This window comes from Neltuma alba, unplaced genomic scaffold (assembly GCF_004799145.2).
Source record: "Neltuma alba isolate B1F8T4 unplaced genomic scaffold, ASM479914v2 tig00012167_pilon, whole genome shotgun sequence".
Taxonomy (NCBI): Eukaryota; Viridiplantae; Streptophyta; class Magnoliopsida; order Fabales; family Fabaceae; genus Neltuma; species Neltuma alba.
In genome coordinates, this window is record NW_021636714.1 from 169,927 (window position 1) to 191,842 (window position 21,916).

General features: G+C 39.7%; 2 protein-coding genes and 1 pseudogene across 6 annotated transcripts; 1 reads left to right on the plus strand and 2 right to left on the minus strand.

The window, feature by feature from the left end:
- The first annotated feature begins 591 nt into the window (after positions 1 to 591).
- Positions 592 to 7,023, plus strand: LOC114724046 (dual specificity protein phosphatase PHS1-like; annotated as a pseudogene).
- A 70-nt stretch (positions 7,024 to 7,093) lies between these two features.
- LOC114724062 (chaperone protein ClpC, chloroplastic) lies at positions 7,094 to 13,483 on the minus strand. Its single transcript, XM_028910331.1, has 10 exons — positions 13,327 to 13,483; positions 11,897 to 12,473; positions 11,211 to 11,326; positions 10,975 to 11,097; positions 10,706 to 10,891; positions 9,965 to 10,180; positions 9,387 to 9,604; positions 9,017 to 9,092; positions 8,856 to 8,945; positions 7,094 to 8,559 (listed from the first exon to the last, which is right to left on the minus strand). Exons 2-10 carry the CDS (start codon positions 12,459 to 12,461, stop codon positions 7,381 to 7,383), a joined length of 2,769 nt encoding a protein of 922 aa, XP_028766164.1. The 5' UTR covers positions 12,462 to 12,473; positions 13,327 to 13,483; the 3' UTR covers positions 7,094 to 7,380.
- A 1,399-nt stretch (positions 13,484 to 14,882) lies between these two features.
- On the minus strand, positions 14,883 to 20,872 carry LOC114724105 (auxin response factor 2A). 5 transcript variants are annotated; one of them, XR_003738295.1, is made up of 16 exons: positions 20,305 to 20,872; positions 20,090 to 20,202; positions 19,693 to 19,788; positions 19,493 to 19,549; positions 19,234 to 19,389; positions 19,057 to 19,141; positions 18,740 to 18,830; positions 18,490 to 18,654; positions 18,181 to 18,300; positions 17,992 to 18,067; positions 17,739 to 17,910; positions 16,725 to 17,635; positions 16,447 to 16,637; positions 16,171 to 16,348; positions 15,924 to 16,034; positions 14,883 to 15,413 (listed from the first exon to the last, which is right to left on the minus strand). XR_003738295.1 is itself a non-coding variant. In XM_028910398.1 (15 exons), the coding sequence occupies exons 1-14, from the start codon at positions 20,447 to 20,449 to the stop codon at positions 16,213 to 16,215; spliced, it is 2,514 nt and encodes an 837-aa protein (XP_028766231.1). In that variant the 5' UTR covers positions 20,450 to 20,872; the 3' UTR covers positions 15,543 to 16,034; positions 16,171 to 16,212. The 5 variants fall into 5 exon arrangements, 3 of the variants coding, with proteins under 3 accessions (XP_028766231.1, XP_028766234.1, XP_028766233.1); XR_003738294.1 differs by having other exon boundaries at positions 15,880 to 16,034; XM_028910398.1 differs by lacking the exon at positions 14,883 to 15,413 and having other exon boundaries at positions 15,543 to 16,034.
- Between the last annotated feature and the right edge of the window lie 1,044 nt (positions 20,873 to 21,916).

The window sequence follows — 21,916 nt, forward strand, 5'->3', positions numbered from 1 at the left end:
ATCCTAAATCAAAAGGAATCAACAGTTTAACACTTGATATATTTTAACCAAAACGTATTATCTTACTTTGACCAACAAAATTTGAATCTGCACCGTCCCACTACCCAAAAATACAAGCTCGCGTCCCTCTTCCATAACTATACATTGTTGCATGATCGTTCTGTAGGGAGGGGAAAAAAAAAAAAAACGTTGTCGCATGAAAACTTCGAATTTGTATTGATAATATGAGTTTAAGAGAAATAAACACGTCGTTGTCAGAAAAAAGAAGAAAGAAAAATAAACACGTATTTAATAATACACATTATTCGAAAAATAAATGTTACAGAGCGCGAGAGTCTCCACCAAGACATAATATTTTAATCTTCGCGAAAGAAATTAAAAGCATCCAAATATGATTAGTTCAGGATATTGCTGCTAAAATACAAATCTCGCATGATGGAGTGGTCGACGTAGTCGTTTCGCTCTCGAACCAAAATCTTACCGATTCTTGCTCTCTCTATCTCGTGGTCTCTAAATTAAGCGAACTTCTTCGGCTTCAATTCCGTGCAATTTTCTCATCTCTCACGAACAGATCGACTCTGTGTGCAGCAAATGCCAAGAAGAGCACAAGCAGGTTTACATCTTTACCACCCTAACCTTCCGTTTCGTCTAGGACTGGCAATCCAAAGATACATGAAGATGAACAACAATGACGACGCCGATGATATATATAATCGCATGAATGTAGAGTGATCATATCACGTCGATCAATTAAATACCGTCACCTTACCTGTAATATGTTTTTTTGGCAACTTTCACTTATCATATGTGGGATTTGCAGGGTACTGACAGAGAAGAGGAGCCTAAGGCGACGCTACCTCTTGACGCTACGTCTCGAGTCTGCATCTTACTCGGCTGACTTCGATTTTCCAACTCCTGCGGTTTTTTTTCGGGTCTATATACATACGAAACATCTTAGTCCGATAGACACATTAGACACAATACCGAAGTTTAAATTCAATTTGAACACTGCGTATTTTGTTGCTTTGTTGAATTTGTTTTCGTCTCATGTCACGTATCTGTGTTCTTGCACGTCTTCCTTTAAATCTGGAGCTCACATTGCGTCGTGGCTGGGGGAATGGGCTATGCAGGTGTTTTATATGTTGGGAGATATCACGTCAGGGAGACGGATGTCTGGACTTCACGGAATGGCTGGACTTGGTCCGCAAGAGAAACGCCATGTATCGCTCCTCTGGCTCTTCCCACAGCTATTCGAGGCCCCTTGATCCTATGCCTGCTTCTAGGTTACTGACTTTTTCCTCCTATTTTTTCCTCTATGCTCATTCATAGTTTTATGTAGTGTTACTTTGTGAGGTTCTGTTTCTCTAATGTACGTTTTATCCGATAATCATCATCGTAATATTTGTTTTCGCTGACACGTTGAAGCAACCAGAATTTATTGACGATGCCTATCATTTTGTTTTGTTTCCTTCGATGAACAAATCAGCTTCCAGCTAGTACTTTAGACAGGAGTGAGTGAGGGGAGAGGTGCATGCAATGCAACCGAGCTACCATTGTAATGTGCTTTTAGAGGTGACCTTGTTATACTAATTTTTCACTCAGTGCTGGAGAAGCAAAATGTGATACTCTTCGCGAGGAAACAACAGAAATCAATCTGTACGAAAGGCTTGGGAAAGCTGCGATGCTGGATGTTGAATCGAGCTCCTTTTCCTGGGATGGGCTATCTTCAGTGCATCATGTTGAATACGGCAGCAGCAATGACCATTCTGAGGACGACATGAACAAACCCCTCGAGGTATCGTCATCTTCTGTGCTGTTTCATGTGCAAAACAAAATGTGTGCTGAATGTATGGATCTCCTTTTCCAACCTTTCAATCAGTTTCATTCATTTAAGCATAAATTGATCCTGCTACTTCTAGCTTAACCCTTAGTGACGGATAATGGGAGAGAAGATGATTTTGAGAATGCTCATAATTGTTCAAATTACAATAGATATTTGTTCCTAGTTTAGCTTTGTTCAATATTTCAGCGGGTGCTTCAACGCATGGCATCAATGCCTATCCCGTTTATTTATCTGGGTGTAAGAAGCAGTTCCAATATATATGATTACGTTTTAGGGAAATACCATACCAGCCCTTTCTTTCTTTCTTGTGATGCCAACGTAGAGAAAAAGATATGTCTGTGAGGTTTTTAAATTTCGTAACTTCTGCCTCAATTTCTCCTCAGTTGTGTACACGCAGGTAACTGTACATTCTGGAGGAGTTGTCTTCTTTACCTTTTTCCGTCGCTTGGGGAATGATGATACTTCTCCAAAGGAGGAAGCAGCTGTTATAAAGATGTCATCAACAAGAATGGCAACACAATCTGAACGTCTTGGTTATGAATTTGCCAAGTGGTTGGGAGTCCGAACTCCACAGGTGCGCCCTTGACTTCATCAGCATGCCTCCGGCTATCAGGCCATACCAGATTCATTCTCTCTTGTTACTTGGAATATGCAGGGTAGAGTGATTCATAATACCAGCCCTGAATGGCTCCAAATAAAGGATGCAGCAGAAAAAGCAAGAGATGCGGCTAATTCTGAAGGAGATGAAACTGGTAGCATGACATGTTCAGAACTTTTGGAAGCACTTGAGCTGAGCCGATGCTTCTTTTTTATGGGGTATGATCCAAAAGTGGGTTTGAGTACAACTCGGTCTCATAATGTCACCATGTATATAGCTCTGCTTGCTTTGTCAATTTCAATCACTCTAGCATAAATGGAGTAGACATGGTTAATTTGTCATTTGCAGAATTTTTCATTTAACTTCAATGCGCCCAGTGTACTGACACCGTGATTCATGAAGTTCACGTAACTAAACCAAATCCCCTAAGCCCATTTCCTTGGGAAATAACTGAGCTAATATGATATTCTTTAATCTCTTCTACAAGATAACTTTCAACTGATTGTTCTAAGGGTTCAGCATCTTCTTGCAGCTACGTACATGGGTCACCTTTACTTGAAAGTTCTAGTGCTTTCGACTCGCAGGAATCAGTAGAAAGAACATCAGCAGCTCTTGGGAAGGTATTGATGCTAGACCTTGTTATCCGAAACGAAGATAGGCTCCCCTGCCGTGAGCTTAGATGGCGTGGGAATTCTGCGAATTTATTGTTGACTGAAAAGGTTATCTCCGCAAATGCTGATACACTAGAGGAAGTTTTTGATTCTGCAATGAATCTATACAAACCGAGGGTGATCAGGGCACTTCAAAAAGAAAGAATGTCAACTTCATCAGATAGCAGATTGTGTTCTCATAACCCTGGACTGTTATCACCGGTTTCTGATATTTCCGAGATGGCCGAATCACCAAGATTGTCTAACATGAGCCTTCGAAGCCACACATCAAGTGAAGCACTCTTTACTGACTTCAACATTGTGGCTATTGACTCTGGTGTTCCCCGCCGACCACCTGCGGGTAAACGTGCAATAGATCAAGCTATTTATCCTAAATTGGTTGAGTTAGTGCTCAATAGTTCTGAGTTTGCCTCCAATCTCTTACATGATATAACTGGAGGTAAATTAGGATCTCCTTTGCCAGAAGTCGCAAAGTCAACAATTGATGTTTATTCAAATGACATGGCATCAGCAGTTCATGCATTCCGTAGTGGTTTTCGTGCTGCTCTTAGGGATCTGCAGGGATTCCATATCTTCCTATTAACACTTCATCAGAAGCTTGATAGCTTGTTAAGATCATTTATGAACATTATAAGCAAATTATCAGTGGGGGAATTAGACAAAGAGGATTCACTGGTTTCACCTGACACCACTTCACAGGCAGCTGGAGGTGGAAACTGTTCATCTCCAACAAGTAGAGAGAGGTTTGTTAATGACAGCGTTCCAGATTTTGATCCAGAGTCACAAAAAACGTCTCAAAGGGCATCATGTTCTGGCAGTAGAGATAGCTCTGAATTTTCTGCTATGACAAGAGAAGGCTGGCATGGGAAGTTCTATAAAGGAAGCGGGGAACTACTTCGAAGTCTCCGCTTGACAGCAAAGCTCCGAGACTTCCATAAATTTGCAAAGGTTGGTTTTGTCATTATCAACTTTGTATGCTAGTCCCATGGTTGTGGTGTTGCTGACAGAATTTTCCAAATATCTGGTTTGAGGGTATTTTTCAATATATCATAAATAAGCAGTCAATGGCATGTTCGTTTCATTATACGTTATGAGACTTCTTAAGCTAGCTGTGTCTTTGCCATATGGAACATAATTTTTACCTTATATTTAACACTCTTATCATAATTTCCAGGTCGATGCAGAGTCTAACAAAGAATTGGAACAGTGGAATGAAATGCTGAGGAACGATGCTGTCAAGCTGTGCCAGGAAAACAATTTCAATACAGGATTTTTTGAGGGTAGTGATAATTATTGTGTCATTGATGCTTACGAACTGAAGGTTTCTATCTTTGACTTTGATCTACCTAACAGAAATATTTTGGGATTTCTTTCATTCACACAAAGGATCTGCCCGTTACATTCAGGTCAGACTTGAGCATATTCTTGAGAGAATTGCATTGATATCTGAGGCTGCCAATTCAGAGAAACCATCCCGTGTCACAAATAATCTGTTCATTGGTGGAGCACTGGCTGCAAGATCTTTGCACACACTTCAACAATTGGGAATCACACATATTATGTGTTTGTGTGCGAACGAAATAGGACAATCAGATTCCCAATTTCCTGATCTATTTGCATACAAAAATTTCTTTGTAAGTCATGTTATTTTCTTTTTTCTTATTCTATCTGTCTTATTTGTATAAGCTCAGCATTTTTAAAGAACATAAATAGTCTTTGGTCACGCTTATCTTCCTCATGCGGGGTGAATGACATTCATTTTGCATTAGAGGACCCTAGACTTGTGTTCATCTCTCTCCCTCACTGTAATTACTTGTAGTTTTCGATGATAATTTAGCTTGTTAATTCTACAACCGTGAATAAAACATAAATGTGTTAAACCAATGGCAGATTTGGGAAATGACCAGGGTAATTCCAGTTGAAGCTAACCATTGATTTGGATTGCTAGGTCAAATTCAAATGCAAGTCTTGCCTCCCCCCCCCCCCAAAAAAAAATCACAATTGCTCTAAATTTCAATCCCCTTGGACGATAAAGCATCTTCACTCTTGAGTCTTTGACACCGCAATACACTAACATAATTTTATCTACCAGATAAGGCCAGCTTAAAGATTCTTTTGGCTTAGTCATGTGATGTACTTCTCGATTTGGTTTGCTGTACTCTTTGTACTTGATGTCAATGAGATACCCTACATAAAATTTTTTCCACCAGTATTTATTCATATGATTGCTTCTTTTCTTCTTGCCCTCCCACTTTAACAGGTATGTGACGACGAAGATTCCAACATTAGCAGTATATTTGAAGAAGCTTGTGATCTAATAAGTGATGTTGAAGAAACAGGTCAGAGAATTTTAGTCCATTGCTTTGAAGGGAAAAGCAGAAGCGTTACATTGGTCCTTGCTTACTTGATGCTCAGAAAGTAAGTCAGAATGTAGATTCTACAATCCTAGTTGTAGTAAACACTGGTTCTAGCCAACTGATAGGCATTGATTTGATGGTTTTAACAAGAATTTATTAGATGAAATTAGTGCCAAAATCAGAAAATACCAAAATCTATAAACGAAAGGAGAATCTCCGATACAAAGACAAAAGGAAAAGGAATTCGAGTAGTCTGACTTAGACTGCGTTACATCTATCTAGAAAGCAAAGTGCATAACTGATCAAATAAACTATTAAACACTATTTGAAGATGAATATGTGCCGAAAGCAATCCTGGTTAGTAGGCAAGGACCTCACTCTCACTTTTTCACTATTGTTTTGACCCTCCCACTAGCTCTATAATTCTGCTACAAGTGATCAAGGGCTGTCTGTCTCGTGCGACCCTGTCCGCAATCCATCAAAGCCAATTAAACCGGTGCCTTTGTTGTTAGAAGTAACCGAACTAAGCTTACTGAAGTACCATATGTATTACCAGGTAGAACTTTTTTGGCCGCTGAGCTAATTTCATTGAGCTGAAAGGAATCGAGACTGATCTGATTTATAGTCATCAATAATTGTGAGAACAGTACAGGTAGTGACTTCTGGTACAGTTTTCAAACCGAGAAGCTTCTGTGGTGCAGAAAATACACCTTACTTGAAGCATGGAATGCTATGAAACGGGTCCACCGGCGAGCACAGCCAAACGATGGTTTTGCAAAGATTTTAGTGGAACTCGATCAGAAGCTGCATGGAAAAGTGTCCATGGTGTGGCAGCAAAGGAAACCAATGATGAAAATTTGCCCTATCTGTGGAAAGAACGTAGGACTAAGCAGCAGCTCTCTTAAGCTGCATCTGCAGAAATCGCACAGAAGACTATCATCAGGAAGTGTAGATAGTGGCATGAAAATGGAGATTGAGAAAGCTTTAGCAGCTTTGAAGATTAGTCGTGGTGGAAGCGTCAGTCCTACACAAAGGCAGTCTCATTCAATCACGGATGAATAGAAACCGCAACTTTTTATCTATTTGCTTAATTTATCTGGAGTTTTATTCCAAATTAATCTGACTAGTTTGACGCCCTTATTCTTATTTCCTAACATGCAGGCAGGGAAATAAAAATGTTTTTGTTAGCCATTTCCTGAATTTTGTGCACTAGCCGGGTAAAATGTTTATCCTGGGTTCGGTCGGATAAGAATGTAGCATCAAGAATGATCATGAATTCATAATGAAGGCTTCCAACAACACCTCTCTCCTCAAGGACCCGGCTAATGGGTCGCATAGAAACCTCGTGAGCATAGCTAGGTGAGGGGCGGCCGTTTTTGGGATCTTGTTCTGACAAGAAATACAGTATCAATGTTAACAATGCTTGAGGTCATACTTTCGCTTTGCTGAAAAGTGTTCGACAGCGGAGCTTGTGACTGGCTGATTATTCTTCTAGAAAACAAATAGTTATCGCAACTAACTTCTATATTATGTAAGCTAGTCGTATGATACAAATCGGGCCCCCCTCCCCCCAGGGGAGGGAGGGTTTCACATTTATGCCCTTCTGCATTTATAGCTGGAAATATTAAAATTTGACCATGATATTAACTCTTAATACAAGAATAACTTAACGAGACCTAGAGGACTAACAAAAAACGAAAAAGAAAACTACAAGTCAAGCTCCAATAATGGCATGCAAGTGCTCCTTTCCTTAAGCTTTCCTTGATTGGCTGTGCTCAGAAGTCAGACACACCTTAAAACAGCCAGAAGAAGATAAAATAGCTTTTTGTTGAGTGATGAATAAAACTATGTCTAGGGTTATAAAACAGTACAGACATCTCGGCAAAAGCAGCATTAAAAAGCCCATTCAATTTATACGGGAATAGCCTCAGGTAACGACTCGGGGGCACCACTGCTACCATTAAGGACAATCACATTGCCATCAGAATCGACATCCACTATAACAGAGTCGCCTTCTTTAATTTCTCTAGCAAGCATCTTCTCAGCCATGCTGTCCTCCAAAAGCCGCATTATAGCTCTCCTTAACGGCCTGGCTCCATAGCTAGGATTGTAACCTTCCTCAACCACTCTGTCCCTAAATCTTTCTGTCACTTGGAGCTCAATGTCTTTGGTTTTCAGTCTGTCAAAGACCTCCTTCAGCATTATGTCTGCTATCTCCTTCACTTCGAGTTTAGTGAGTTGCCTGAAAACAATCATTTCATCCAACCTATTCAAAAACTCTGGTCTAAAGTACTGTTTTAGCTCCTCAGTCACCAAGCTCTTGATGCGATTATAACTGCTATCCTTCTCATCATAATCTAGGTCAAATCCTATTCTGCGACCTCCTTTCTCAATCACACTGCTTCCAACATTTGATGTCATTATAAGAAGCGTGTTCTTGAAGTCCACGGTTCTACCCTTACTGTCTGTCAATCTTCCATCTTCCAAAATTTGAAGCATCATATTGAATACATCCGGGTGAGCTTTCTCAATCTCATCAAAGAGTACAACAGTGTATGGTCGACGGCGAACTGCCTCAGTCAGCTGACCACCTTCAGTGTAACCAACATAACCGGGAGGTGAACCAATAAGCTTGGAAACAGTGTGCCGTTCCATAAATTCACTCATATCAAGTCGAATCATTGCTTCTTCAGAGCCAAAGTAGTATGCAGCCAATGCTTTTGCCAACTCAGACTTCCCAACACCAGTTGGACCAGAAAAGATGAAGCTGGCAATGGGACGATTAGGATTCTTCAATCCAACACGAGCACGGCGAATTGCTCGACTAATGGCTTTCACTGCTTCATCCTGACCAATGACTCGCTTGTGTAGGGTCTCTTCCATCTTGAGAAGGCGATCAGATTCATCTGTTGAGACTTTCTCAACAGGAATACCAGTCCAGGAGGATACAATGTGTTGGATGTCAACTTCAGTCACAACTGGACCTTCATCTCCTGCCTCACTCTCTGCCTTGCTCATCTCCTTGCCTTTCTCTACAAGTGCTGATATCTGGGCCTTAAGATCCATTTCTCTATCTCGTAACTCTCCAGCCTGTACAGATATTCATGTAGCATCAGCCCGCTAAGTTTGGTTAAGAATCCTATGAATTTCATTGTGTAAAACATACATCAAGACAAGAAACAAACTGGAACACGGTTCTCTAAATTATCAAATAAAAAGAAAATCTAAGAAACCGCTTAAAAAAAAAAAAATCCATCCTATTTGATGGTGAAACAAAGCTCTTGCTTCTATATAATTAGCAAGATGACATCTCATCAGATCAAGACACCGGACGGGCTTCTTGAAAACTTACTTGGTGACAAAACTACACAACTACAAAACAATACCTTTTCAAAGTCCTGGTTGCGAACAGCTTCTTCTTTCTCCTTCACAATTTGTCTGACCTCTTTGTCCAGCTCTCTTGCCTCCTCAGGTAACTGAAAGTACAAATATCTCAGTTAGCTCAGTAATTTAAAGAGAATAAGCCAAAGGAAGATGCAAAATATACCTGTGCATGTCGAAGCCGGACACGGGAACCAGCTTCATCAATCAAATCTATGGCTTTGTCAGGCAGAAACCGATCACTGCAGGGAACATCATGGTTTCAACCAGAAAGACACAGCGCAAAAAGAATATAAAAAGGACCATCTAGGGACGCCAAACAAGATTGTTAAAACTCCAAATTAATATGCAAAACAAATCAGAGGTTCAAAACTGTTTGTATACTTCGAAGAACTCTGGATATAAAACCCAATTAATTGGAGGGAAAACTTCAAACACGCAACATTGATTAAATAATCATGTCCCTTGATCATTTCAGCGTTAATGGGAAGGCAAAAATGAACAGATCAGATGTAGAAAAATGGCCAACGAAATACCTGATATACTGGTATGACAGCTGTGCAGCTGATACAAGGGCATCATCAGTATAACGGAGCTTATGATGAATCTCATAACGCTCTCTAAGTCCTTTCAATATTTGTATGGTTTCATCAACAGTTGGTTCTGGAACTTTAACTGGCTGGAATCGCCTCTCCAAGGCTGGATCTTTTTCAATGTGTTTCCTATATTCATCCAATGTTGTGGCTCCAATACACTGCAGAAATAATGAAGCAGAACAATTTTTTTTTTTTAGTACAACTCCACTATAGACAACAATAAACAGTATGTATTTGACTACATCTATTCAATCTGAAGGGAAAAAAGTGCATAACCAGAACACTGTCACAGTAGGCCTATCATCATTCTGCGGTCTAAAATTCAAATTGCCCAAAATTATAACAGCAATCGATTGCCATACCAAATCATCTAAACCTGACCACATAGCAGTGACAATTGCTGGCCGCATATCTTAATTTACATTTGATATCCAACCTCTACCAATCCTATAATATATCTCATTGGTTTAACTGAGTACACACATGCACAACCAGTAGAAGGACACCGGCTAATTTACCTGCAGTTCACCTCTTGCAAGGGCGGGTTTCAATATATTTGCAGCATCAATTGCTCCTTCAGCTGCTCCTGCTCCAATTAGAGTGTGTACTTCATCAATAAAAAGTATTATCTCATCACTTTGTTTGATTTCCTCCATCAATTTCTTTAATCTCTCCTCAAATTCCCCACGATATTTAGTGCCAGCTACAAGTAGACCCATGTCAAGGGTTATAACCTATATAATGCAGAACAAAGAAATCAATTACACAAAAACAGAAAGATACTAAAAAGTAAACTACCAATAAAAATAAACATAATCAATAATAAGATACCCGCAGTGAGTATTGTTCTTCTCAATTCATATTTTACAATCATAGCCCATAAGTTTGATATAATGATAGCAAAAGGATTTAGAGACATGAAATTGCCAAGACAAACATGTCTCAACCAGACAACTGAATGACAAATAAAACTTGAGGACAGAAAGCTTTTACGTAATTCAGGTCTAATCAAGATGTTAAAACCTTAAAAAAACCTAGAATACAAAGCAACGCTCATCTTAAACTGCAACACAATTAAACAATTGAAAATAAGAGAGTGAACTCAAATTTCCTCTACAAGCGCCTAGCGAGTTTAATATGTCATATCCTACTGATAAAGAGAACAGCAAGTTCCCGAAGTTGAACTAAAACAGAAATTTCTTTCAAAAACAAAAAACAAAAAGAAACTGTACTGCAGAGATAAACTGCCTTCCACTAACCTTCTTTCCTTCAATGGTTTCAGGTACATCACCATTTGCAATCCTCTGCGCAAGACCCTCAGCAATAGCTGTCTTTCCCACACCAGGTTCTCCAATAAGACAGGGATTGTTTTTAGTACGACGACCTAAAATTTGAGTGACACGTTCAATTTGTGGCTGCCTTCCCACAACCGGGTCCAATTTTCCCTAAAAGGGGCCAAGGAAACTATTAATGATTTCACATGGTGAAGTATCATATAGAATCCGTCATGAAAGAAACTATCAAATACCTCCTCTGCCAACTTGGTCAAATTGGTACCATACTCCTCCAGAGTTGGCATCTTGTTGCTACTGCTTCCAGGGCCAACAGTAGCAGTTACACTGTCTGCACTCTCACCAACCATGCGAATAACCTGTGTTCAGCCAGAGGAAATTTAGATGATTGGCACAAAAATTCAAATAATTTAAGCATTTGTGTAAAATATAGCCAGCCGGAGAAAAGAAGAAATGAAGACTTGGTACTGACCTGCGTGCGGATATTAGTAGGATCAGCACCCAGGTTCTCGAGAACACGTGCTGCCACACCTTCACCCTCACGAAGGAGACCCAAAAGCAAGTGCTCAGATCCAATATAATTGTGACCTGAAATTTACAAGTATCAGATGCTCTGGCAAGCTAAGATAAAATATTACTCAGGCTATAATTTCTATCAATATAATGGTCATTCAAGTGAACAGAGGCTCACAGATCACCTCCTAACTCAATTTTAAACGAACTTAATGCCAGACCAGTCAAAATCTAAATCTGTACAACTATCAATTAGACACATCTGCATGGGGGAAAAAGATATTCCACTTAAATCATTACAAGTTTGTGACTCTCCAATTATGTGCGAATTTCTCTGAAGACAACCATATGGTTCATCAATTAAACCCTGCACTTCCCATATCATTACTGAAAAATCATACACTTGTCATCTTCCGATAGCAAAAACATACACCAAGAATATAAGAAACTAAATTCAAATCTAGCTCACCGGTACCAAATATAAATAAATTATTTATACCATTACAATCAAATGAAGGAAAAAAAGAGCCAAGTTAGTTATACGAGCAAAAGGAAGAAAATACCAAGTCAACGATACAAACGCCATTTCTAACATCGTAATACAAGAAAATATAAAACATAACACAATGTAAACAAAATGTTTACCAAGTTGGCGGGCTTCCTCAAGTGAGAGTTCCAAAACACGCTTTGCCCGAGGAGTGAATGGAATCTCAACGGCAACAAATCCACTGCCCCTTCCAATTATCTTCTCCACTTCCACACGTGCATCTTTAAGGTTGATTCCCATAGACTTTAGAACCTTAGCAGCAATACCAGTGCCTTCACCAATGAGACCCAACAGAATCTGCTCAGTTCCAACAAAATTGTGACCAAGCCGTCTTGCTTCCTCTTGTGCCAGCATAATTACTTTAATAGCTTTCTCTGTGAAACGCTCAAACATGGCCTTAGGTACACATCTGCTGGCCCTTGCTCGCCTTGAAGAAATTGCAATTGACACCTTTGAAAGAAAATCTTGTCCAGGTCTCAACCTAGTATCCAAATGATTAGCAGCACGTAGTCCTGAGAAACTCGAAATTCTTAGTCCAGGCACCACTGTAGCGCTCATCATTTTTACTGATCTTCTTAATCTCCCTGATGCCTTATGTTGCCCATGCCTTTGCCAAGCAACCAGCCCGGGAATATTAACTGACTGGGCCAAAAGCCTACTCATGATTCCCGCTAGCTGCAGTCGTTAATGCTGTGAGTTAGCTGACAATTAACATGCTTGAAAGCTTAAGTATCAAAATCCACTCAGAAACAGATAACAATGAAACCCACAGATTTTAACAAGCAAATGAATACAACTGTTTTCAAACTCATAATAAAGCGGAGTTCCAGAAATTAAGTTTAAAACGAACGTTATCTAATGCATATGGTGTATCAAAAGAAAAGGTGCTCCTATGGAGGGTTCAAGAGCCAGTTCAAATTCTCCTCAAAAGATATCTTTAAGATTATCTTAACAGAAGATATACTGGACCGCGTAAAGTATTCTGGTGGGAACGAAGGGAGGGTGTTGTTCTTTTTTTTAAAAGAATATTAGAAATCATTCCATGTGAAGCTAAAGAAAATAACAACACATTTCAGCTTTGTCGAAGTGTGTGAAGACGTACTGATTAAAGCCCGAGGAAAAATTTACTAATTAAAGAATACGATGTCTAGAATGCAAACTCTTGAGAGAGCTTCAATTAATCAGTAACCGTAATCGTGCAAATCACAATATAACAAACACCAGAAGCACCAATCCAGCATATATGACAGGTAGGAAAATAGTCAAATCCAAGCGAGAAAAGAGACGAATCAGACAACCAGAAGCAACCTCAAAAACCTAATTCAAGCAGGCTTGTGTCCCAACCATAAAACACTGCAAGCAAACTAAAAGCAACATTACATTCAAAACAGACGCACCAGGAGCCGTCCCCAAATTACCCGATCAATTAACTCAACCAAAAACAAAAACAAAAAAGAAACCGTAAAAGAAGAGATGAAGATAGAAACGAAAAATAGAGTTTCGCCGAAAAGAAATGAAAGGAAGAGACCGGGGGCAGAGGTGGTAGGTGACTTCGTTTAGATGGTCGACCGAAGAGAAAGGAATGCCGATTGAACCTATGGATTGGGGGCTAGTCCGCCCTTCTACACCGCCCTATCTCTCTTCCAAGCGTTACCCTCTTATGATATACCCGTAACGCCGTATCAACTTTCATGCACCCTGCCCTATCTTATTATTTCCTCCCGAGCGATCGTCACCGTTGATAGACGATATCAACATCGCTGAGCTTTCAGATCCGTCGATTCGCTTGCCTCAGGATGTTCATTGCCAGGGAGTGTCCGGAAATGGGACACGTTTTCTTTATCGCCAGTGAGTTTGGTTTTAATCTCAATAATAGCCCTAAATATTTGAGTCTGATGACTATTTTACCCTTAGCTAATATCACATTTCATTTTTACTTAATTAATAGCCGGCATTGCATTAACGGACGACATTATGTTTTCTATGAAAATGTAACATTATTTTTTTACCAAACATATAGTTTTTACAACGAATTGTGATTGTGATTTTTCATGATTTTATTATTAAATTTTTATTACGAAAACGTATATGAATGTTAGTAATATAATCGATGACTAATCAAATTTTGCAAAAAAAAAAAAGATTTTACCATCACTTTTTATTGATAAATATATTATCTTTACTTTTTAATATCGTACAATTAAGTTTTAAATTAAAATTGTCATGTTTTTCTCAAAAATCATGAGAAGTATATGAAAGTTTTAAGCTGGGTATTTTTCTCAACAAAGGATGGATGGAATTTTAAACAGGGAAAAATGTTGAAACGATTTTTTAATTGACCGAAAAAAACGAATTTGAAACGAAAAAGAAGATAAACTCCCGAATGAGATGGAAATATCTACGTCATTGTAGCAAAGGCGTGGACGATACCTCTATTTATGGCGAACTTTGCTAGGTTTTATTTGTTTGTTTGTTTTTTTTTCCTTAAGTCATTGATATTTGACAAACCAATTGGTTGACAAATCAGGCGTCGTTATTGGAAACACGTATATGCCCCACATGACCATTTTAAACAACTGCGCCTAACATTTTAAAATTTTATTAAAAGCAAACTAATGGATGATGAATTAGTGTCCTTATTAGCCGAATATCTGAACCCATTTTAAAAGCAGCCATCAATATTTCATGGGCTTTGGTCCAATTCCTGGCCGATGTAGCGTTGGAATTGCCTCGGAAAAGGGGCCGGCCTATGAGAGATAGATAAAATGAGCCCTCCAACTCCCCCCAGCCCAAATCCATGGTGTCCTTTTCTCTTTTTTTGTTTATATCTAAATATGTGCATCCAAGAAGTTATACCATACTTAACATAGGATCTAAGTAATTAATTTAAATAGATTAAAAATATTAGTTAAATTAGTTAATGTGATGTTTTCTTTCTAAAACACCGTAAACATCTTTCTCCCCCTCTTTCTTGATTGTTATTGAAAAAACATCAATAAGGTTGATTTGAGAAAAAAAATTATTAAATATATGAAATAATTCTTATATATAAGACTAATATCAACTCCTCAATTAAAGCCAACATTAAGAACAAAAAGAATACTACTTATAATTTATAAATCATAGACAGCACAATTTACTTTACCTATATGCTATTACAAATTTGTTTCTGGTTCTACGTTGTCCATCTCATCTTCAAATTGTATTCAGATTATCATGCCCACGATTCAAATGTGCCATCAATGGTGCTCTTTAACCCCAGTTCACTTTCACTGTTTGGAAAATTCTGATGGATTCTATCAGTGCTAGTAAACAGAGTTTTGACGGGATGCTGACTCGTCCTAAAGATGCAATGCCTGATACAAGATCTATACCACGCGCGAGGATTTTATTCAGTCATCTTCTGTTACTCTCCCTCCATCCTTTTGTTATCTTCCATTCGAAGCAAGGGGCAGAACGTGGCCGCCAGAAATGACTCACCTCAAGCAATAACGAGGTCCACTGCCAGCCATTCCAGCGTCGATCAAGTGCTTATTTCTGCTAATAATTACCCTGGAAGATGGAGTTTGGAGACACGGGCTTCATCGCTTGACCCCACGCCATAACATATGCCTCCTAACAAAATAACCATCACGTACAGTTCATTAAACCGGGCTTCAATTATCCAACTAAAATCTACCACCTGCTACTCACAAAGTCACAAGGCTGCAAAAGTGACGAATGTAGCATTTGAGCCACCAAATATAAACATGTCAACCATTGGAACCGCAGATTATATTCTTCATTAAAAACCCATGGAAATGGATATTCACCGCAATTTCCATTTTAGTTCTTACTCGTGCTGCTTATGAATAAACAATCAAAATCTAAAATACATAAACTACATGCTAACTGTGAGGCGAGGCAGCCGGTATATGAACCTATTTACATTACGAGGTTGGGACTTTCGGGGATGGGGGAAACAACTATGTACAAAATAGGATTGTCGGGGGGAAATAAATCAAAGGCTGCTATCACCTTGCCCAACACACTATTACATACATACTATACTTGGAGTAATATATAAATGGGCAGACTATACTTGTTCCGGGGTAGGTCCAAAATTGTATAGACGCTGACGCGTACCAGCCATGTTATGCTTCGAGTCACTTCATCAGCAGTTAGGAATCAAAATTTGTCTTCGTCATAATTCCCAACTGGAAGCCTTATAGAACATCCTGCTTCTCTAAAGCGGAGCTGTAAATCAGAATTAAATATCATTTCAACTTTACGTATTTGAAGAAAACTAGCTATTGTTCTTTTAAGTCAACATGGATAATTCAAATTTCAGAATCAACACGGTAAAACTGACAGCTATTGTCAATGAAGTCACCTGGATGCTATGGTATCAAATTGAATCATCACGAAGATGAAATTATACTTCTTTAGCATCCATGCCTTCGCTAGCCGACAGACTCTCCTCACCCCCAAACCTTATTGTTCCCGGGTTCATTTTCTGAATTTCCTCTTTGGGGTAGATACATATTTTACGAACCATGGCACAAAACTCCCTGATTTAGATATAACATGAGTTAGATCATTTGTAAAGAAAAAACAATTTTAAATATAATCAATAAACCATTGACTAAAATTAGAAAGAGATCCTTACGGCCACGGATCATCCCCCACAAGCATCATGTCACCCTCATTGTCGGTGTAGACAATAAGCCAATCCTTTTTCAAAGACCTTAATTCCCCTCCAAATTCAAACAGTTCATCTAATTCAACAATTAGCTCATCATAGTTGCTGAACTTTGTAAGGTCAACTGACCTACCAAGCGCAATCCCCTTCTTGTGAACCTATAATTATTAGCACTTGATTTGATTAATTTTTCTGAAAACCATTAGCTTGTATAGTGTAGTTCATGTGACAGAAAATGATCTTACTTTAGTGCAACTCCTAGCAGAATCACTGCGTGGTTTGGCTTGAACACCTTTCACACGTGGCTGAAATGTTTGTGATGGCTTTTCATGGTCATCAGTGTCAACTGCAGCATCTGGCAGCTTTGATCCACTTGGTTGTTCTGATTTCAAATCACTTTCTTTGGTACAAGGCCGTTGTGACGTGAGATGCTTGTGACTAGCCGGTTTGCATGCCACATTTATTTTTGAAGGCTCTGGTGTACTTGGGCTGCTGATAAGTGAGATGCCAAATAGCTTACAGTCCCCTTCTTTAGCTTTAACAGTCTCAAATGATCTTGCTGGCATTGGTTTTTGCATGAGGTCTCTTGAATCAGGACTATCATGCTGAGTTGGAGGTGGAGGTGGGGGCATCAACAAGCTTCCATGACTACGCTCTTCTTTGTGACCATGAAACACGGGGTAACCTCCAAATGCATCATACCCCACATTCCGCCTAGAATGGTGAGTTACATCACTGTCTTGTGCAGAACCTTTCATGTTAGGGTCTGAGAGGTTTAATGATATACTAGAAGGCATTATAGACCTTGGGCAGGCTACCACATTAAACTTCCCTTCGTGACCTAATACATGTTTTCTTCCAGGACCAGCCACAGGGCTAGTTTGATGTACCAAGGATAGACGAGTTCGATCTCTACTCGTCCCAAAGCCTGAAAGCAAATCTGAATATGTAGGCTCATGCCTCCCTATTGATGTCCAGCTCTCTGGAGCAAACGTACTTGAAATAGACATTGCATCATTTTTTTCATCAGGTTTTCCCGCAGCATCAGATTCATTGCTTTCCGCCAAATTGCGTCTCAATGTCGAGAATTCTTGACCTTGCAATACCCTTGGAAATCCACTAGCCGGCAAAGGGTCCATACTTACCTTAGATGACACTGCAAATCAACCCCCAATAAAACAGTTTCACTAACTAAACTACAAATTCTCCAATAAAGATTATTCTTTGAAAAAACAAAATTCTGTGCTACATAACCAAACCTTCACGATTAAGAACCGAGGAATCAGGTGATAATGGAACCGCATTAGAGCGAGGCCTTTTAGGCCTGGTCAGTGTAAGAGGATTTAGAGCTGGAGGAGCATGAGCAGGCTCTATTTTCCAAGGGGAAACTCTCTCAGGACGAGGAATGCTAGACGTTTCATCCCATCTCACCTGGAAGGCATTCAAGAAACTACATTACAGCATGCCATATTCAACAGTCAAACATAGCGGCATAAAAACCGGTAATAGAACCTTGAGGCATCTCCATTTGGATTTTGGCCACCTTTGTGGATCAGCATCTTCAAGTCCAATAACAGTACCAGTAAACCTACAATTTAAAAAGTAACATGATCAAATATTTTCAAATTAATGATAAAACTCTGCTTAATTACTTTTTACAGGCGAAGGGGTGGAAAAGAAAATGACATCGAATATTCATACCTCTGCTCTGGAGCCTCTTCACCTTCAAACCTCATTTTGAACCGCATTCCTATTGTATAATTATTTTTCAGAGACTCCATATACTGATCATATGGAACAATAAATCCAGCAGGACTGGTCCTGCAAATATAATATTTTACAAAAGTTCTGTAAATTCTGCCATGGAAATCATTAAGAAAGAAATGCTCAAACTAGATATACACATGCTCTCAGAATCGCTCATCACCTAGAACATAACATACCAGGTTCAAACCGAAATTACTCATATAGCTTGCTTGATGGGTATGATTTAAAGAATATGTTACAGACCTGGGCTTGTAATACACAGTGAACATGGTCCCAGTCGTAACCGCATGCCAGGCAGTTGCAAGGACACCAAGATGCATGCTGTGACAAGAGATCACTGAGGACGGAACATTACCCTGCTGTCTCATTGCACGCCTTACACCAACACGAAGTTCCCCATTCTCACCCCTGGGAATTAGTCGGACATTATTTAGAGAAGCAAAAGCAGTGAACTATGAAATCTAAAACCCCGCTCAGGAATAAAAACACAAACCTCAAAAATATAAATGCATCACCAGCAAGAAGCCTCTTAGAGCTAACAAAAATACTCCAACCACTTTGCAGTAAATGTCTACGTGGATAACCTGAAATTTACTAAAATTATCAGCCACAAACAATTAATAAAATGGAACAAGAAAATGATACGATATGCAAATTAAAAATGCCCATTCAATCTTGCTGAATAATCGGGAAAACAAAATATGTAAGAGAAACAAATGGCTATCATTCGACGCGAGCACTCGGCTGGTATATTACAGTAACGGATATTCCATAACTTTTAGGATGAATATTATCAGTTAATATCATTACCTCTAAAAATATGCCTGAATCTCCACTCGTTACCGTGTAGATCCTTCGCCACCAACTCCTGGTTAGGTGGCTGCTTCGACATATCCTGTTAACAGACAAACACAGAGAGTTCCTCTCATTCAGTATCGATGACAATAAAAACAAAGCACAATAAGGAGACATAGGCAAGGACTAGACCAGCGGAGGAAGGCATTCATCGGCATGACGTCTCAGCACTGAAAATCCACCATGAGTACTCGTATCAGAGGCCGTCAGAGTTTTGCAGAAGGAATGCACCTGAAATCGTGGTGGTGGAGGAGGCGGAGCCTCTTTCTCCACGGCGTTTTCATCTTGCTGGAGATCGAACCAGGATTTCAGAAGAAATATCGTCAGGATCATATTTTGTCACTTAATACTCTGGGTCAACGGGGCTAAACACGGGAAGCGAAAAACTTACATTTGGCTCCGGAAGCAAGGTTACCTGGGCAAACACCTCATCGGTGTCCGGCTCCGCCTGAAATTTATTTTTCAGCAAATAAGTAAAGTCACTTCATGTACCATGCAAAATACAACCTTCAAAGTTAGAACTCCTTTAAATGATTACTTTGGTTGGAAAGCTTCGAAATATATGAACTGCAATAGATACAACAAAGCTACCTTCAACAGGACGTTGACCACTCGACAAAGGATTTTCGATGGAAGATTGTACACAGGCATCTGCTGGTCCGCCACCTGATTTGTGGACGCCTCCACCTAGTGAAGCAGGAAAACAAGCGCTAATGGTTAGCAATTTCAACCAAAAAAAAACCCACGTCAAATAGCAGCAAAAAAAGAACAAACAATAACCTTTGAGACTTGAATCCATTATTTCACGCATTTATTCAGTATTAAGAAACAAGTTCACAAAAGAAAGCCAGGGACAGCAAAGACACCCTACTCAGAACAGCATAGCCCAGGTAGGAAACGTTATTTAAGTGGATATAGATGAGGTTAGCAACAATAAGTCACGGACAAAGAGTTTCTATCTGAGGCCTGCAAATGGCTTAGGAATTACTTGCTCAATATGTCCCTGAGGAAAATAGAAGACCCGTTCCCGTTCACGGGGCAATGTAACCAGGGGACCAGCACAAGCATGCCATAGCTCCTTGTAAAGCGCTGCTTCCGAGTCTATTACAACACAGAAAAACAGATATTGAGAAGCCGACACTCCAGATATGCCAGAAACCACAAATTTCTGAGAGTTAACGAAAGTAAATACGACAGAATCACCTCTGACAGTTGACGATGAGTGGGCATTCTGACACCCTGTAGGATTCCAAGCCTCGTTATAGTTATTGTAAACAGAGGAGCGGCTTCGCCCCGTCCCGTCCATGCGATTTCCCTTGATCGATACCTCTGATGCTGATGATCCCATTTTTCAGAAACCTCACTATAGATCTCTCATCCGAGAGATAACTTGTGCAATACACAAATTATATCACATTCACAAAGCTTTTGGCGATGCCTTCACCGCTTCACGCTTTCAATTCTCCTCGACCAACCTAGAAGATACAAAAATCACCGACGTCTTCTTCCTTTGTCGTCTTTATCGTCTTCCTCTTAAACAAAAACACACAAATATGCAAGCTCCTTCTACCCAAAACAGCAAACAACTCAGACTCGTTTCTCACGGATTCTCAACCTCTTTCTCTCAAAATGACCATCAAATTCCAAATGGACCCTTTCACAAAAAGCAGTCAATATTATATATAGTGCTTGTCTATATCTCTCTTTCTCTCAACTAAGACGTTAGCAGCACCAGAACCATGTCTCACCTTCTTGCTGTATGAGGGGAAGACTTAAACCGGAGTGACAGAACAAGCGCACGTAATCACTTTAACCGCGGTCAATCCTTTAAACAGTACAGGCCACTGGCATTTGCCGGTCACGTGGCTTTTTCAGATGGGCTACGACCGGTGACGAGATAAAGTCGTCTCAGTGCGGGGGACCAACAAGGAAGAGGCAGCGCGGTGAAAAATCAGAAGGCAGAGGCGGGGCTCTGACGGAGAAGAAATAACGACGTTACGCCTGTCCTTGGAGTTGTCGAAGAAGCATTGGCTTGGCATGTAACGGTGGCGGGAAAGTTAACCATTTCAGTCTGATATGAATATGATTTTATTGATTAATATCTAAAGGAAATTTAATATTAGCTTCTGCTTCTAGTGTACCAGTTATGGTGAGACTGACGACATTCATGTGCCCGGGTGCCCCAGGGCCCACGCCGACACAACTGTGAGCAGCAGGTGTCGCGCCACTGGGGTCATCCCGTCCTATATCTCGCCATGATATATTGCTCAATGCCCCGTTTAATTTCTCGCATTCGAGTATATCGATATCGGGTAAATCTAGCTAGAAAAAAATTGTAATTATAGCGTTAAGCAAATAATGATAATAAATATGATTAACTACTCCAATGTCAAAAAGAATGTTAGTGATTATCGTATATCATTATACTATTGTAGTGCGATCCCCCGTGCGCGTCCTTGCAGCCCGAAAACATTAGTTTTGGCTGCCTTATTTATGGTGCGCATCCGAATGTCCATCGCCAGCTCAGCATAAATTGTCTCCGAATATGCATGGGAACTGAGATCCAGGGAAGCGTACTACGTTTCCGTATCGATGAGGGTATAAATGCGAAATCGAATTTTAAGACTATTTTGTTTGTAATTAAACAACATCCAATCTTTTGACCAAAAAAAAAAACAACATCCAATCCGACTCAGGGCGGTTCTAATGAAGTTATTTCTCTAATATTAGAAGCGTGTTAGCATACAAAGAAGCGACCACTAATGGGTATATATCTGTAGATTTTTTTTTTTGGCCGAAGGTATATTTTGTAGAT

Bases quoted from the DNA above. Each gene is read 5' to 3' on its own strand.
- LOC114724062 (XM_028910331.1), bottom strand. From the start codon at position 12,461: ATGAGTAGGCTTTTGGCCCAGTCAGTTAATATTCCCGGGCTGGTTGCT. The intron at 10,892-10,974 runs GTATTTGATAGT...GGCCCCTTTTAG, and splicing joins TGACCAAGTTGGCAGAGGAG to GGAAAATTGGACCCGGTTGT. The intron at 8,560-8,855 runs GTATTGTTTTGT...ATATCTGTACAG, and splicing joins GCAACCAGGACTTTGAAAAG to GCTGGAGAGTTACGAGATAG.
- LOC114724105 (XM_028910398.1), bottom strand. From the start codon at position 20,449: ATGGGATCATCAGCATCAGAGGTATCGATCAAGGGAAATCGCATGGAC. The intron at 19,390-19,492 runs GTAAGTTTTTCG...TTCGATCTCCAG, and splicing joins CCTTGCTTCCGGAGCCAAAT to CAAGATGAAAACGCCGTGGA. The intron at 18,301-18,489 runs GTCTGTAACATA...TTATATTTGCAG, and splicing joins ACTGTGTATTACAAGCCCAG to GACCAGTCCTGCTGGATTTA.